The sequence below is a fragment of the Artibeus jamaicensis genome, unplaced genomic scaffold (genome assembly GCF_021234435.1).
Source record: "Artibeus jamaicensis isolate MK-2021 breed Jamaican fruit bat unplaced genomic scaffold, CSHL_Jam_final contig_723, whole genome shotgun sequence".
NCBI lineage: Eukaryota > Metazoa > Chordata > Mammalia > Chiroptera > Phyllostomidae > Artibeus > Artibeus jamaicensis.
The window spans coordinates 890,361-904,865 of NW_026521938.1; the positions used below are offsets into that span (position 1 = coordinate 890,361).

The following is a 14,505-nucleotide window of genomic DNA, read 5'->3' on the forward strand; positions in this document are numbered from 1 at the left end:
TCTGCCCCCTGCTCACCATCTCTCTGCTGCCACCCCATTCCCACCACCATCATTCTCATTTGGTTTATTGCAACACCCTCCTATAAGGTCTTCTTCCCATTGTACCCACTGACTCTCCTCAAGTGGTCTTCACACAGCAGTTTCAGGAATGCCTCGAAAATGTAAGTCAGGTCCTATCACACCCTTCCTCGGTACCCTTCCTTCCATGACTTCCCAGAGACCCGTGATAACACTCAAAGATGTTACTGTGGCTCTCAGGACCCTGGATGCCATTCTTGTCTCATCCCCCATCATTCCCTTTCTTGCCCGAATTCTCTGGACACACGGGCCAGGACAATACACCTGCTGCAATAATCAGGCAAAGGACTGATATCCAGAACATGTAAATAAAACCTACAAATCGACAAGTAACCTCTACACAAAGCAGGGAGGGTGTCAACAGGGCATTCACAGAAGGGAAGAGAAACCTGGTCAACAAACATGTAAATTTTCTCCACCCCACCAGCAGAGCAGGAAAATGACGATATGATTATGTAAAAGGAAATCTGTTCTCCCTCATCTACAGCTTTCTAAAAATAAAACAAAATTTTTGGTGTAGCCACCTTGAGAGCAACTTGGAGATAGTCGCTGCACTGCCAACGTGAATAATAATAGGAACAGCTATTAGCTACTAAACAGTATGCAGGCGCTATTTAATTTTTTACCTTCGCAGCAATCCTGCGACGCAGTCAGCATAGTATTTGCCCCGAACAGAATCGGAGACTGAGGCGCAGAGGTGACACACACCTAACCATACACTAGCGACAAAAGGCAGAGCCAGCTTCTGACCCTCGGGGTCCCGGGGGGGCTGCCTCACCCCTGCCCAGCTCCTTCCTTCGCCCTCCCCCATCCCCACTCCGGTTGTGTGAAGCTGATGCCTTAGCGGGACAAAGACGAGAACATCCGAGCGTACCGGCAGGGTGTGGACGGCTCATTCCACTGTGGCCGACCTCGTAGCAAGCAGAGTCGCACGTCTCACACCCCATGGCCTCACGGGCGCTTCCCTGCTTCCCACCCCCCCACCCCGACACCGGCAGGCGCATGCTCCCTATTGCCGAGACTGGAAGAAGGGAGAAGGCCGCCCACCGGCTTCTTCTCCCCTTCCCCCCCCACCCATCACCAACCCCACCTCCCTCCGCAGCCTCCGCGTCTGCGCAGCTGTAAGTCGCTGCTGCGCCAACTCTGCAGTGCTAGGACAGGGTCCGGTTGGGGAGGGTGAGTCCATGCAGGGACCCCGCGGGTGGAAGGGGGCGGGGAAATGGGGCTGGGGGCGCGGGCGTGGTGATTCAGCTACGCCCACGAGAAAGTAAATGCGTGTGAGAAAGTGAATGTGCGTGTGTGTGTGTGTGTGTGTGTGTGTGTGTGTGTGTGCCTGGGTTGAGGAGCCAGGGCCGCCCCAGGAAGGCGGCTGTGGGGAGGGGTCTGTAGCCCATCCGATGCACGAAGGCTGGGTTGGGTCGGTTTCTCGGCCAAGGGCTGTCTGTCCCTTGGCCAGTGGCTTGCCCCTGAGTTTAGGCCTTGGCGCAAGGAGGGCAGGATGCCCCTGCGTTTGTGTCTTGCGCGCGCTAGCGGGTCGCTGCGCTCACTTGTACTCTGGTCTCCAGTGAGATCTGTGTCCGCGGGCGCCGTGTGTGTCTGGGTACCTTCACCCCCCAATGGCTGGGCGCTCAGGGGCTGCAGGCGGACAGGGTTCTGCTCCCTGCCCAGCTCCCATTTAGTCCTGTGGCTTTGACCAAGGGCCTGCTCTGTCGGTACATCGGAATCATACCGTGTCTGCCGCGGAAAACCACTGTGCACGTTCGATGAGCAGGAACCAGGGCCGCAGTGTTGCGATTACTGTTACTGTGGCGGCGGTCGTTGTTGTTGCCGCATCTCCTTCCTTTCTTCTCAGGGAGAATTTGTTTGCTGCATCACGGGGCACACAAGCTGTGGGTGTAAATTCCCTTGAACACGCACCCGGGTGTTCAAGGCCAGTTTGTGGTTCCTTGGAAACTTGTCTGTGCTTCCAGCCTCCTCCCCCACCCCCCTGTATCCTCCCCAACCCCCCACTTCCTTCCCAACCGACACTGACTGCAAATTGGCAGCCCAGGGCCAAGCCCAGCCCCACCACCTGTGCTATTTGGCTCCCAGAGTGTCTTCCTTTTTTTTTTTTTTTAATCCTCATCAAAGGATATGTTTATTGATTTTAGAGAGAGGGCAAAAGAGAGAGAGAGGGAGAGAAACGTCTGCGTGAGACAGAAACATTGATTGGTTGCCTGATTCAGAATCAAACCTGTACTTAACCTTTTGGTGTTCAGGGACAGTGCTTCATCTTTTAAATATTTGCAATGATCATTGGCAATTTTATTTTTATTTTTAAATATTTTATTTATTTATTTTTAGAGAGAGGGGAAGGGAAGGAGAAAGAGTGGGAGAGAAACATCAATGTGTGGTTGCCTCTCATGTGTCCCCCACTGGGGACCTGGCCTGCAACCCAGGCATGTGCCCTGACTGGGAACCGAACCGGTGACCGACCCTTTGCTTCACAGGCCCGTGCTCAATCCACTGAGCTACACCAGCCAGGGCTCATCATTGGCATTTTTAAAGTGCAGAAGATGTCACCCCAAAACACAGATTTCCATTGTTCTTGTGAGAAATTAGAAGTCAGGACACACTGAGCCATACGTTTTTACTTGGCAAACATTGGCCAAGCTGAATGGGCAGCTTCTTCGGACTGGGCACCCGATCTCTCCTTTGCTGCAATCCCCACTACTCCCTATGACATCTCCCCAGACCAGGCATCCTTTGCCATTTGTACACATTTTCCTTATAAGAGAGAAGTATTTTCTATGTTTACAGGCAGGACTTTATAAAACACCCCACAATGGTGCTGACAATTCAGCGGAACCAGGCTCAAACGACACAGCAAAATTCATGCAATATGTAATTCCAAAAGCCAGTATTTATTTATGTGTATATTGACACAGACATGTGCAGCAAATCACAGGTGAAGTTACCTGAAATGTAAGCAATTTGTGTTTTATTTCACTGTTCTTAGTAGGGTCTAAAATGCATTGAGTAATGGGCATGATGAAGTGTTCAATTCAGTCCAGGTAAAGCTCAGTGAATTTGCACAAATGACACCACCCCGGGGCCACCACTCAGATCAAGATTTAGAACATCTCCAGGTCCTGGCTGGGTAGCTCAGTTGGTGAAAGCATCATCCTGATGCTCCTGGGTTGCAGTTTCGATCCCGGGTCAGGGCACATACAAGAATCAACCCGTGAATTCATAAATGAGTGGAATAACAAAGTGATCTGTCTTTCTCCTTCTCTCTCTGGAATCAATTTTAAAAATAAAATAATCATGTAATAAACCTCCAGCCCCACCAAAGTTCCCTATACCCCCCCAAGCATGACCACTTTTCTGACTTCTATCAACATTGATTCATTTCACCTGTATCAGGCTTTGATTTTAATCAGTATAATCACACACATATATACTTCTAGGTGTCTGGCCTTTTCACTCGGCCCAATATATATATTTAGGTTTTTGCATGTTGTTGCATGTATGTCCTTGTTCCTTTTATCCTGAGTAGTACTCCATTATATGAATAAACTGGGGTTTACTTATCCATTCTCTGGCTGAGAGACATCTGGGCTGTTCATGGTTTCTATTATGACTATGAGTAGCTTTGACTATGAATGTGAGCAGCTTTGTATAATGAATACAGCTGATGGCAACATTTGTAGGCAAGTGTGTGTGTGGACATGTTTTTCATGTTTCTCTTGGTTGAAGATCTAGGGGTAGAAGCATGGGCTGCTGGAGTGACCGGGTGTTCTGCTTTAGGAGATTCCACCAAATTGTTTTCCAAAGTGATTAAACCAATATACACACCCAACATGATGTGGAAACTGAGACATGGAAACAACCTGTATCCATCATAAAAAAAAAAAAAGATAGCCCTGGCTGGTGTGGTTCAGTGGATTGAGCACCGGCCTGAGAACCAAAGGGTCACTGGTTTAATTCCCAGTCAGGGCACATGCCTGGGTTGCACACCAGGTCCCAGGTAGGGGGCACGCAAGAGGCAACCACACGTTAAAGTTTCTCTCTCACTCTGCCTCCCTTACCCTCTTTAAAATAAATAAATAAAATCTTTTTAAAAAAGATAGAAATTTTCTTAAATATCTATAAAGCCATTTACATGCTTTAAAATATCAGTGAGCATTCCTTGATGTCATCGAATACTCGGTCCATAATCAAATTTCCTTGATTGTCTCTTTAACATTGATTTTTTTAAAAAAAATTATTGGTTTAGGGAGCTGGAAGTAAGGGGAGAGAGAGAGAGAGAGAGAGAGAGAGAACTATCAATTTGTTGTTCCACTTATTGATGCATTCATCGATTGATTCTTTTATGTGTTGTGACTGGGGATCAAACCTGCAACTTTGGTATATTGGGACGGTGCTCTAATCAGCTGGGATACCTGCCCAGGACCTACATTTTTTTTTAAACATCATGTTTCTTTGAATCAGACTCCAGACATGATCTCACAGGCATTTTTAAAGTTTACTTAATTTCATTTTTTAAAAATTCTTGCTTATTCTATTACAGTTGTTGGAAACAGGGAACAGACTCACAGGCATTTGATTGCTGAGTTGCTAACTTTTCTTCGAATCTAGAACATCTGCCTTGTGGTTTAAAAATATACTTTATTGATTTTGCTATTATAGTTGTCCCACTCTCCCCCTTTATTCCACTCCACATGCACACCCACTCCCACCCACATTCCCCTGCTTTAGGTCATGTCCATGGGTCGTATATATAAGCTCTTTAGTGTCTACATTTCCTATACTATTCTCAACTTCTCCCTATCTATTTTCTACCTGCCTACGACTACTTATTATCTGTACCTTTTTCCCCTCTCTCCTCCTCCCACTCCCCCGCTGATAACCCTCCATGTGATCTCCATTTCTGTGGTTCTGTTCCTGTTCTAGTTGGCTTAGTTTGTTTTTGTTTTTGTTTTGTTTTTAGGTTTGGTTGTTAATAGCTGTGAGTTTGTTGTCATTTTACTGTTTATATATTTTTCTTCAATAAATCCCTTTAACATTTCAGATAATAAGGGCTTGGTGATGATGAATTCCTTTAACTTGACCTTATCTGAGAAGTGCTTTATCTGCCCTTCTATTATAAATGAAAGCTTTGCTGGATAGAATAATCATGGATGAGGGGCCTTGCCTTTCATGACTTGGAATACTTCTTTCCAGCCCCTTCCTGCCTACAAGGTTTCTTTTGAGAAATCAGTTGGTAGTCTAATGGGAACTTCTTTATAGGTAACTGTCTCTACTTTTCAACTGCTTTCTACTGTCTCAGCTTTTCTCTTGCTGCTTTTAAGATTCTCTCCTTCTTTTTAATCTTGGGTAATGTAATTAGGATGTTCCTTAGGATGGTCTGTGCTTCCTTGGGTCCAACTTCTTTGGGACTCTCTAAGCTTCCTGGACTTCCTGGAAGTCTATTTCCTTTGCCTTATTGGGAAAGTTCTCCTTCATTATTTCTTCAAATAAGTTTTCAGTTCTTTGCTGTTCCTCTTCTCCTCCTGGCACCCTTATGATTTGGATGTTGGAACGTTGAAAGTTGTCCTGGAGATTCCTAAGCATCTGCTCAATTTTTAAAAAATTCTTGTTTCTTCATCCTGTGCTGGTTGAATGTTTCTTTATTCCTTCCGCTACAAACCGTTGATTCGAGTCCCAGTTTCCTTCCCATCACTGTTGTTCCCTGTTCACTTTTCTTTATTTCACTTTTCATAGCTTCCATTTTTTCCTCTATTTTGCAACCATATTCAACCAGTTCTGTGAGCATCCAGATTACCGGTGTTTTCAACTGTGCAGCTGATAGGTTGGCTATCTCTTCATTGCTTAGTTGTATTTTTTTCTGGAGTTTTGATCTGTTCTTTCATTTGGGCCATTTTTTTTAAATCTCAACAAGCCTGCTATGAAGTAACGGGCGGAGCCTTGGGTATTCACCAGGGTGGGGCAACCCACATCACTGCGTTGTATGTGGGGGAGGGGTCTGAGAGGGAACAGTTCTGCTTGCTCCACGCTTTGCTAGTTTTCAGTCACTTCCCCCACCGCCCCCAATCAAATTGGGACCTTCTGGTGCTAATTCCTGGGTGGGTGGGTTTGTGTACATTCTAGGACCTTGTGGGTCTCTCCAGTGAACTCTCCTGTGAGGCCGAGAATTTCTCCTGCCTGGTCAACCCCACAGGTGTTTTCAGTCAGAGGCTTTGAGGCTTTATTTTCCCACGCTGGGACCCTGGATTGCATGGTCTATCTCACTTCCAAGTTGTTCCTCCCAGTTTATCTGCACACAAATGTGGGACCTCCCTGTCTAGTAGCCGCCTTGCTGGGAGTCCTCTCCACCCAGGCTGCTGGTCTTTGTCCCTTTTACCAGTCTACATGAATGTTTCTTCTTTAACTCTTTGGTTGTCAGACTTCCATACAGTTCAATTTCTGGAAGTTCTGGGTTTTTTTGTCTCTAAATTTGTTGTTGTTGTAGTGTGAGGAGGCACAGTGTGTCTACCTACACCTCTATCTTGGCCTGAAGTCTGCCTTGTGGTTTTTAAATGTAATCTAACAATTTTTATTTGCATCAACCTAAGAAGAAAATGCTCATAAGAGGGGTTTTGTATGTGTGTGTGTGTGTGTGTGTGTGTGTGTGTGTGTGTTGTTTGCTTGTTTTTTTTGCCAAGCAGATTTACTTCTTTTCTGAAATTACTATAGCCCTGGCTGTGCATGGCTCAGTTGGTTAGAGTGTTGTCTCATGCACTAAAAGGTTGTGGGTTTGACCCCCCAGTTGGGGTGTGTACAGGAGGCAACTGATCAATATTTATGTCTGTCTCCCTCCTCCCTCTCTGACTAATATCAATAAAAACATATTCTTGGGTAAAGACTTTTAAAAATTACTATGCATGCCCTGACCAGTGTAGCTCAGTTCATTGGGCATTGTCTCACAGAGCAAACGGTCCTGGGTTTGATTCCCAGTCAGGGCACATACCTGGGTTCAGTCTGTAGTTGGGGCATGTGCAAGGAAGAGGCAACTGGTGATGCTTATCTCTCACATCAATGCTTTGCTCTTTCTCCCTCCCTTCTTCTCTCTCTAAGAATAAATAGACAAATCTTTGAAAAAAATTACTATTCATGAGGGCAGGCAGAACGTTACACAATGCAAGCTCAGTAATACATACCATTCCTAGAACAAGAATATTAAACCAAAGTTTTTAGATTCTCAGGCAAAGGGTTACTTAATCATAAGTCATAATTCAGACAGCTTCTTGCAAACAACCTCCCGACTTTCGGTTGACAAGGTATAGAATGAGAACACTGAAGATATTTGGTTTTAAATGAGACTTTTTAACCTGTACCTGGTAAATGTTTTCTTTTTTTATTTATGACAACAAAGCAGAAAGTCTGGGCTACAGGAGGCTGGTACAAAGATGGGTACTTTCCGCAGCCAGAGGGATGCTGTATGTGACTGTCTCCTCCTAGAAACCCCAGACTCTATGCTTTGAGACATGGAATGAGTGTGTGTGTGTTTCTTCATCTCCAGAAGCCTTACCATTTCATCGTTTGAAACACTGTCTGTCTCTCCCCGCACCGCAATGTCAGCCTCATGAGGGCAGGGAGCTCCATTAGTATCGAGGCACCTAGAAATAGTGTCTGGCACACAGTGGCACTCTGCGAATATTTGTTGAATGACTACGTGTCTGTCAGTCCCCAGGTTCCAAATTCTGTGCCTTGGGAACTGGACAAGACCCCAGGACAGAGAGACAAGTCCACCTTGGAAGCATCACCTCCTGGAGACATGAAGAGCCTCAGACCTGAGCAGCTGCGGGGACTGCTGGAGCCCGAGAGGACCAAGACGCTGCTGCCTCGGGAGAGCAGGGCCTGGGAGAAGCGTGCCACCTTCCTCAAGGACTGGGTGGCAGTGAAGGTTGGGGCGTCCGTCTGTGACAGCGACCAGAAAGGTGAGGAGCAGGGGCCCCGTGAGAGGTGGCAGGAAAGTTAGTGGCCGAGCCTGGGAAAGGTAAGACGCTCGTCACTTCACTCATTTATTCAACACATTTTTATGGAGCCTTGTGACAGTCAGCTTTTGCTGCATAACAAGTCACCCCCAAAACATAGTGGACTCAGGGGACAGCTGGTTGATCAGATGACTTTACATGCATGCCCGGCTGGTTTGTGGGTGCTGGCTGCAGGCTCCCTGTTCCCAGCAGCCCCGTCCAAGGCTTATTCTCACAGGTGGTTGCCAGGCAACAGATGGACACCTCAGTTCACATGCACTCAGTAGATCTCTACTGGCAACCCTGCTGCTCTCGGGCCATTGGCCAAAATAAGCCACCCGGCCAAGGTCGGCATCGGTGAGGGAGGAAACTGCCCAGAGTGTGGACACAGGGAGCAATGGGCAAGTTGGAGGCTTTGGAGGCACAAATGTACCACAAGCACCTACTATCTGTCAGGCTCCAGGGGTCTAGCCATGAGCAAAATGGCCTTAGTGGGGCTCAGATTTGTTTAAATCTTAAAAAAAAAACTTTGCTTGAAGATACATTTGTTGATTGAGAGAGAAAGGAAGTGGGGGTAGAGAGAGGGGCGGACAAGTTGCCTCCCACCCACACCCAACACCAGATCAAACCTGCAACCTTTTGGTGCACAGTAGGATGCTCTGTCCAACTGAGCCACCTGGCCAGGGCTGGAGCTCAGATTTTAGAGGAGAAAACAGACAATAAAAAAGTTGCTAAATACAAAGACAAATTGATGAGAGTTGCGAAGACAGGGAAACAGGGTGATGTGTGGGGAGTACCATGGTCAGGGAAGGTGACAGGGCAGGACTCAGCTGTCCCCAGCGCTGCGGGGAGAGCCTGGGGCAGTCTGCACCGATCACGCAGCAACCTGCAGTGCCATGGAGTTTGCCCATTGGAGGAATCGCAGTGGAGGAAGGACAGAGGAGCCACCGCGGGCAGAGCAGGGGCAGCCTGCAGGCCTCGGCAAGGAGCGTGCCGGGCGTTCTGGTCTCTGAGTACCAGGAATCCCGGGAAGGCTTTGCAGAGGAGAAAGACAGGACCTACTTTGCATTTCCAAAAGGTGTCTCTGAGCGAGTGGTTCTGAACTGGGGGTGATGGCACACCGCACTGCCCTCCCCGGGGATGCGAGGGTGTCAGGAAACAATTTGGGTTGCCGCCTCTGGGAAGATGAGTGGTGGAGGCCGGGGTGAGGGGGGGCTGCCAGACACCCTGCCAGGCACAGGGCGGCCCCACCGCTAGGAGTCGGGCAGCAGGCAATGCCCACAGCGAGGTGGAGAAACCCGGTGTCCAGCGCACTTGAGAATGAACTGCAGGATGAGGCTGGGAGGCCAGTTAGGAGACGCCTGCCAACGTCTGGGAGACAAGTGACCTAGTCAGGTGTGGTGGTGGTGGACATGGGGTGCGGGGAGGGTCCCGAGAACCAGAGGTCTTGCTGGTGGAGGGAGGGGAGGACAAAAGAGATACCAAGGATGAGTTCTGGAGTTTGGGCCCAGACAGCGAGGCAAAGGGGGGGGGTGCCACTTGCTGAGGTGGGGACCCCTGAAAGTGCCCCACAGCAGAGTGGGGTTGGACCTTCTACCAGGGGCAGGGTCCTTTCTTCTTGCACAGCGTGGAGCAGGCCCGGAATGGGGTCACGGATAATAGGGACCCCTGTTCCATAGTGAGGAAGTGGTGTGAGGTCCTAGCTGAGCCTTGTGGAGGGAAGGTGGGAAATGCCCATCTTTGCTCTGACCCCCAGTTCTCACCAGCTCAGGGGTGAGGAAGACATTGAAGTTCAATGTGGGGAGATTTCCCCACCAGTGGCTCGGAGCTGGGGAAGCCTCCATCGCCTCGGTGTGGCTCTGTGGCTCTTTGCCCTGCTCCCTCACTCCATTTGGCTGGAGGCCTGGAGTTAAGGGACTGTCTTACCCATTTGACAGGTGAAGGAGCGGAGACTCAGGCTGCCCAGCACCGCAGGTGACCCCCTGCAAGCCTCCCAGGTCGTTAGGGGCAGAAATGGGATCAGACTTCAGGTCTCCGATTTTCTCTGCTCCACCTGAACCACATGGGCTCACTGTGTGTGTGTGTGAGAGAGAGAGAGAGAGAGAGAGATTAGCAGAAAAGGGATAGGATGGCAGGTGGGGAGAACAAGAACAGCCCCCCAGCTGGCCTGGTCACTCACGCATGACTCTGTTCTCCCCCACTCCCCCACCCCACCCAGACCTGCCTTCTCAAGAGACCAGGCATCCCCAAGAATGGAACTCGGTGGAAGAAGATGAGTCAGAGGAATCCAAGGTAAGCTGGGGCTCCCTCCTCTTTTACAAATGCCCCAGCCTACAGCTGTCAGGGAGCTGTCACATTCCCTCCCTGCAATTTCCTTGCTCACAAGTCTGTTCAGGGATGTGGGCCCCAAGAGGTCACTCGTGGGAAAGAGAACACACTCCTGTGGTAGTCAGACAGGGCGTGGCGGGGGTCCGTGTGGTGTGTGTAACTCCACCAGCATGTACCCTCGACTCTTAGCTCATAAACTCATCGTGACTTACCCATTTGTTTATCTGTCCCCTCATTGACCCACCCAAACTTTTATTGTCTACTCATCCATAGATCCATTCTATTTACCATCCATCATCTATTCACCCACTTATCCATCCATTTGTCCATCTGTCTATCCATTCATTCACCCATCCATCTATCTGTCCATTTACTCATCCTCTGTCCATCCATCCATCTATCCACTCAACCGTCCATCTATCCATGCCTACTGAGTTTTAATCCAAACACTACAAGTGAAACGAAACAAAATTATCAAGCACGTTCCTTTCATTTAAAGACCTGATATTTTCCTGGGGGTGGTGGTGGTGCATAGCCATTAATATGTGAAATAATAATTGTGGTTCTTTAAATATTTATCTTACACATAGAAAAATTATATAACCAGTCTAAGCAGCGCATAAGTGTCCCATCTCCCAAGGACGTATCTGAAACCCAGTGCAGAGTGGTGTGCACCAGAGAGATCTGTCAACTCAAGGTTAGGGTGCGGCGGGAAGCACGCCATGACTGTGCAGAAATAAGTGCTGGGTACAGGAAGAAGACGTTAACTCTGTGGCCAGGAGGCCTACTGGAGACTATTCCAGAGAAGAGGAGACAACAGACCTGGGGTTTGGGGAGGAGCAGGAATGTCTCAGGCAGAACAGGGCCGGGGACACATACACAAAGGCACAGCGGCATGACATCCCAAGACCCATCAGGGAGACACTGGAGTTAAGGGGAGAGCAGTGGGAGATGAGGGTGAAACCCTGGCCTGGCGAAGATGGTTCATTCCTTCCACAGCTATTTAGTGAGCAACTACTATGTGCCAGGCAGTGTCCAAGGCACCAAGGCTGGGACAGAAATGGCTCCTGCCTCCACAGGGCTCTAGTCACAGACAGACAATATGCAAACTAAGTCACTGAACTTATGCTGAGGGGCAGTTAAGTGCTGTGGAGAAAAATAAAGCAGGCAGAAGGTTCGGGAGAACAGGGTGGGGTGGGACGCTATTTTAAGTAGACCACCTAGGGAAGTCCTCACAGAGAGGGAGATACTGGGGTAAAGACAGGAAGGAGGAAGGGGCTGAGCCAGGCAGATTTCTAGGGGGAAGTGGTTCTGAGCAGAGGTGCACAGCAAATGCAAAGGCCCTGAGTGCTCTGGACGGAGGAGGGACGCGTTCCCGCTCAGACTGTAACAGGACCCTTCTCGCTGCCTAGTTCCATGCCAAAGAGGTTGGGTGATTCTTGTGGGCAGTGGGAGTCCTCGGAGGGAGGCGAGGGTCACCACAGCCACTCTGGTGGCCCATGTGGAAGGAAGCAGGTGGATGAGGCCGAGGGGGAGGTGTAACGGCCACTCAGAGACCTCCAGGTAGGAAAACAAAATGAGCGGGAATGGTACAGATGAGAGCTGCCACTTGCCTGGTACAAGCTGGAGGCGATTTGAAGAGCTTCTCAGTATTAACTCGTTCATTAGCCTGATGCTTGCTCACCCATTATTAGCTCCTGAGCCCTGTGAGGTAGTCACTGTGGTTTCCTGCCCTTTAAGGTAAGGAAACTATGGCCTGTGATATCGTTCATTCATTCACTCAATCTCCCTGTCATGCCTTGTTTAACCTGTTTTATTAAAAAATAAAACAGTGAGACTTTATATTGTGCTTTGGGATTTTCTTTCTTTTTTTTAAAGATTTTATTTATTTTTAGAGAGAGGGGAAGGGAAGAGAAAGAGAGGGAGAGAAACATCAATGTGTGGTTGCGTCTCACATGCCCCCCGACTGGGGACCTGACCTGCAACCCAGGCGTGTGCCCCGAGTGGGAATCAAATCACGACCCTTTGGTTCACATCCTGGCACTCAGTCCACTGAGCCACACCAGCCAGGGCCGCACTTTGGAATTTTAATCACATCTGATCTTTCCTCTTTTGGGACACAGGGATACTATGTGCTTTATCTTATCATCTAGTCAGTTGATTCCAACAGCTGTTCAGCCCGCACACCAGTCCCACCGCCCCGTTTTCCCGCAGGCGACAATGGTGGCCACCCCTCTTTGTCCCTGTATTGATGCCTTCTTCCCTTCTGTTTCAGGGCTCCATGGACTGGCCACGGTCCCCACAACAAACCACCTTACTCCTGATTGTCTGCGTGCTCTTTCTGTTCCTGGTGTTGACAGGGATGCCCATGGCGTTTTACATTTAAGTCCTTCAGGAAGGGACGCCCGGCGTCCTGAGAAGGAGGCATCCTGGCAAAATACCAGGAGTGGGTGTTGAATCTGATCAAATGCCTTTCACACATCCATCCACACGATTTTATTTTTTGTATTTAACCTTTTGGTGTCAGGTGTTTTGCATTGCTGTATTTCATTGAACTTAAGACATCAGTGACTGTAAAATGTATAATTTTATACACCACGGGGAAAGAAAGAAGTGCTATTTAATGGTAAGATGCCACCAAGTGGGAAGTGCGGCGTGACTTCAAAGAAGGTAAAAATGTAGCTCGAGAAATATCAATCCCTCGACATTCAGAGAGAATTCACCAGTCAATGCGTCAGGTCCTAGAGCTGTTGAGGGGACGATCCAGCTGATCCTTGGATGGCTTTCTCAGTTTCTTCTCGTGTTATCTGCTTATTAATCCTTTTTTATTGACTAATTTTGACAATTTAGTCTTCTTTTATCTCCTAGGACAGTCTTCATTCCATTCAATTTTTCAGATTATCAGCTGAATTGTTAATATTATTTTATAATTAAACAAAATCTTATCTTTCTTTGGTTCTACCCTCTTTCTTCCTTTCAGCATCTGTTTGTGGTTTACCCATCGTTATTAGATTTGCCCAAAGGTTTTCAAGTTCATTATTATTCTTCTGAAAAACCAGTATTAGGATTTATGTATGTCCACTATTTCTGTACCTTTTGTTTTCCTTTAGGATGTATCGGGTTTATGCTTTATTTCTATTCCTTGTCTCTGTTCTTGAGGAAATTCATTTGTGTTCTCTTTTGACAACATTACTTGCTATGATCCTATACTTAGTCATACAAATGTACTTAAACTATAGCCCTGGCCATCTTAAAGTTCGACCGTTTATGTTGCCTAAATATTAGATTGTAGTGTTTCTAAAGAGTACTTTGAAACTCAGTAATTGGGTTTATTTAAAATTAGCTTTGTTTTCTTGATTTAGGGCACCGTGAACAGAGAACGTGGCCTATAATATATCCATTGGCTTTCCAAACATTTAGAAAAAGCTTTTACTGTGGCCTAGAACATGTCCAACGTTGCTGCATGTTTCATAGACATTTAAGAGGAAAACTCTGTCTGTAGAATTCAAAACTCTACATGTCTGTTAATAAACTCAGTTTTATCAACCATGTTGTTCAGGGTCAGGTGTTACGTAATTTTGGCCTCTCTCATCTGTCAGAAACCAGTAAGGTTACGTGACCCCTGGCCCACGTGGCTCAGTGGGTTGGAGCATCATCCCATACACCAAAAGGTGGCAGGTTCGATTCCCAGTCAGGGCCCATAACTGGGCTGTGGGTTTGATCCAGGTCACGGCATGTATGGGAGGCAACCAACTGATGTTTCTTTCTCTTTCTCTCTCCCTTCCTCTCTCTACAATTCATAAATGTATTTTCTAAGAAAATTTTAAAAGGTGATGTGAAAATCTGTTAGTACAACTATGTTTGTCAATATATTTTTATAATCTTTGCTTTATGTATTCATAAACTGTGTCATTTGATGCATATAAGTGTAGCATTGTTATGTCTCTGCCAAATAAATAATATATGTACACACCATGCACAGTGCCTGGCATTCAGTAGGCACTCAATAAATGTTAGTGAAAACCTGATTCTGACTCGTCTGTCAGACAGAAAATGGTTGTCTTCCAGCAACTTAATCCTTTGCCTTAGACCTGAACTTGTC

At 47.5% G+C, this 14,505-nt stretch overlaps 1 protein-coding gene across 3 annotated transcripts in view; it reads left to right on the plus strand.

The window, feature by feature from the left end:
• The window catches only part of SMIM17 (small integral membrane protein 17), a 28,236-nt gene extending 14,234 nt beyond the window's left edge, over positions 1–14,002 (plus strand). Inside the window, exons 1-4 of one of the 3 annotated variants that reach the window (XM_053672043.1) lie at positions 1,196–1,254; positions 7,786–8,039; positions 10,294–10,367; positions 12,679–14,002. In XM_053672043.1, coding sequence (XP_053528018.1) covers positions 7,877–8,039; positions 10,294–10,367; positions 12,679–12,789 — 348 coding nt within the window. In that variant the 5' untranslated portion in view covers positions 1,196–1,254; positions 7,786–7,876 and the 3' untranslated portion in view covers positions 12,790–14,002. Of the gene's footprint in view, positions 1–1,195; positions 1,255–7,785; positions 8,040–10,293; positions 10,368–12,678 lie in introns of those variants that run through there. The other 2 variants (XM_053672045.1, XM_053672044.1) reach the window with 2 other exon arrangements.
• Positions 14,003–14,505: the final 503 nt, after the last annotated feature.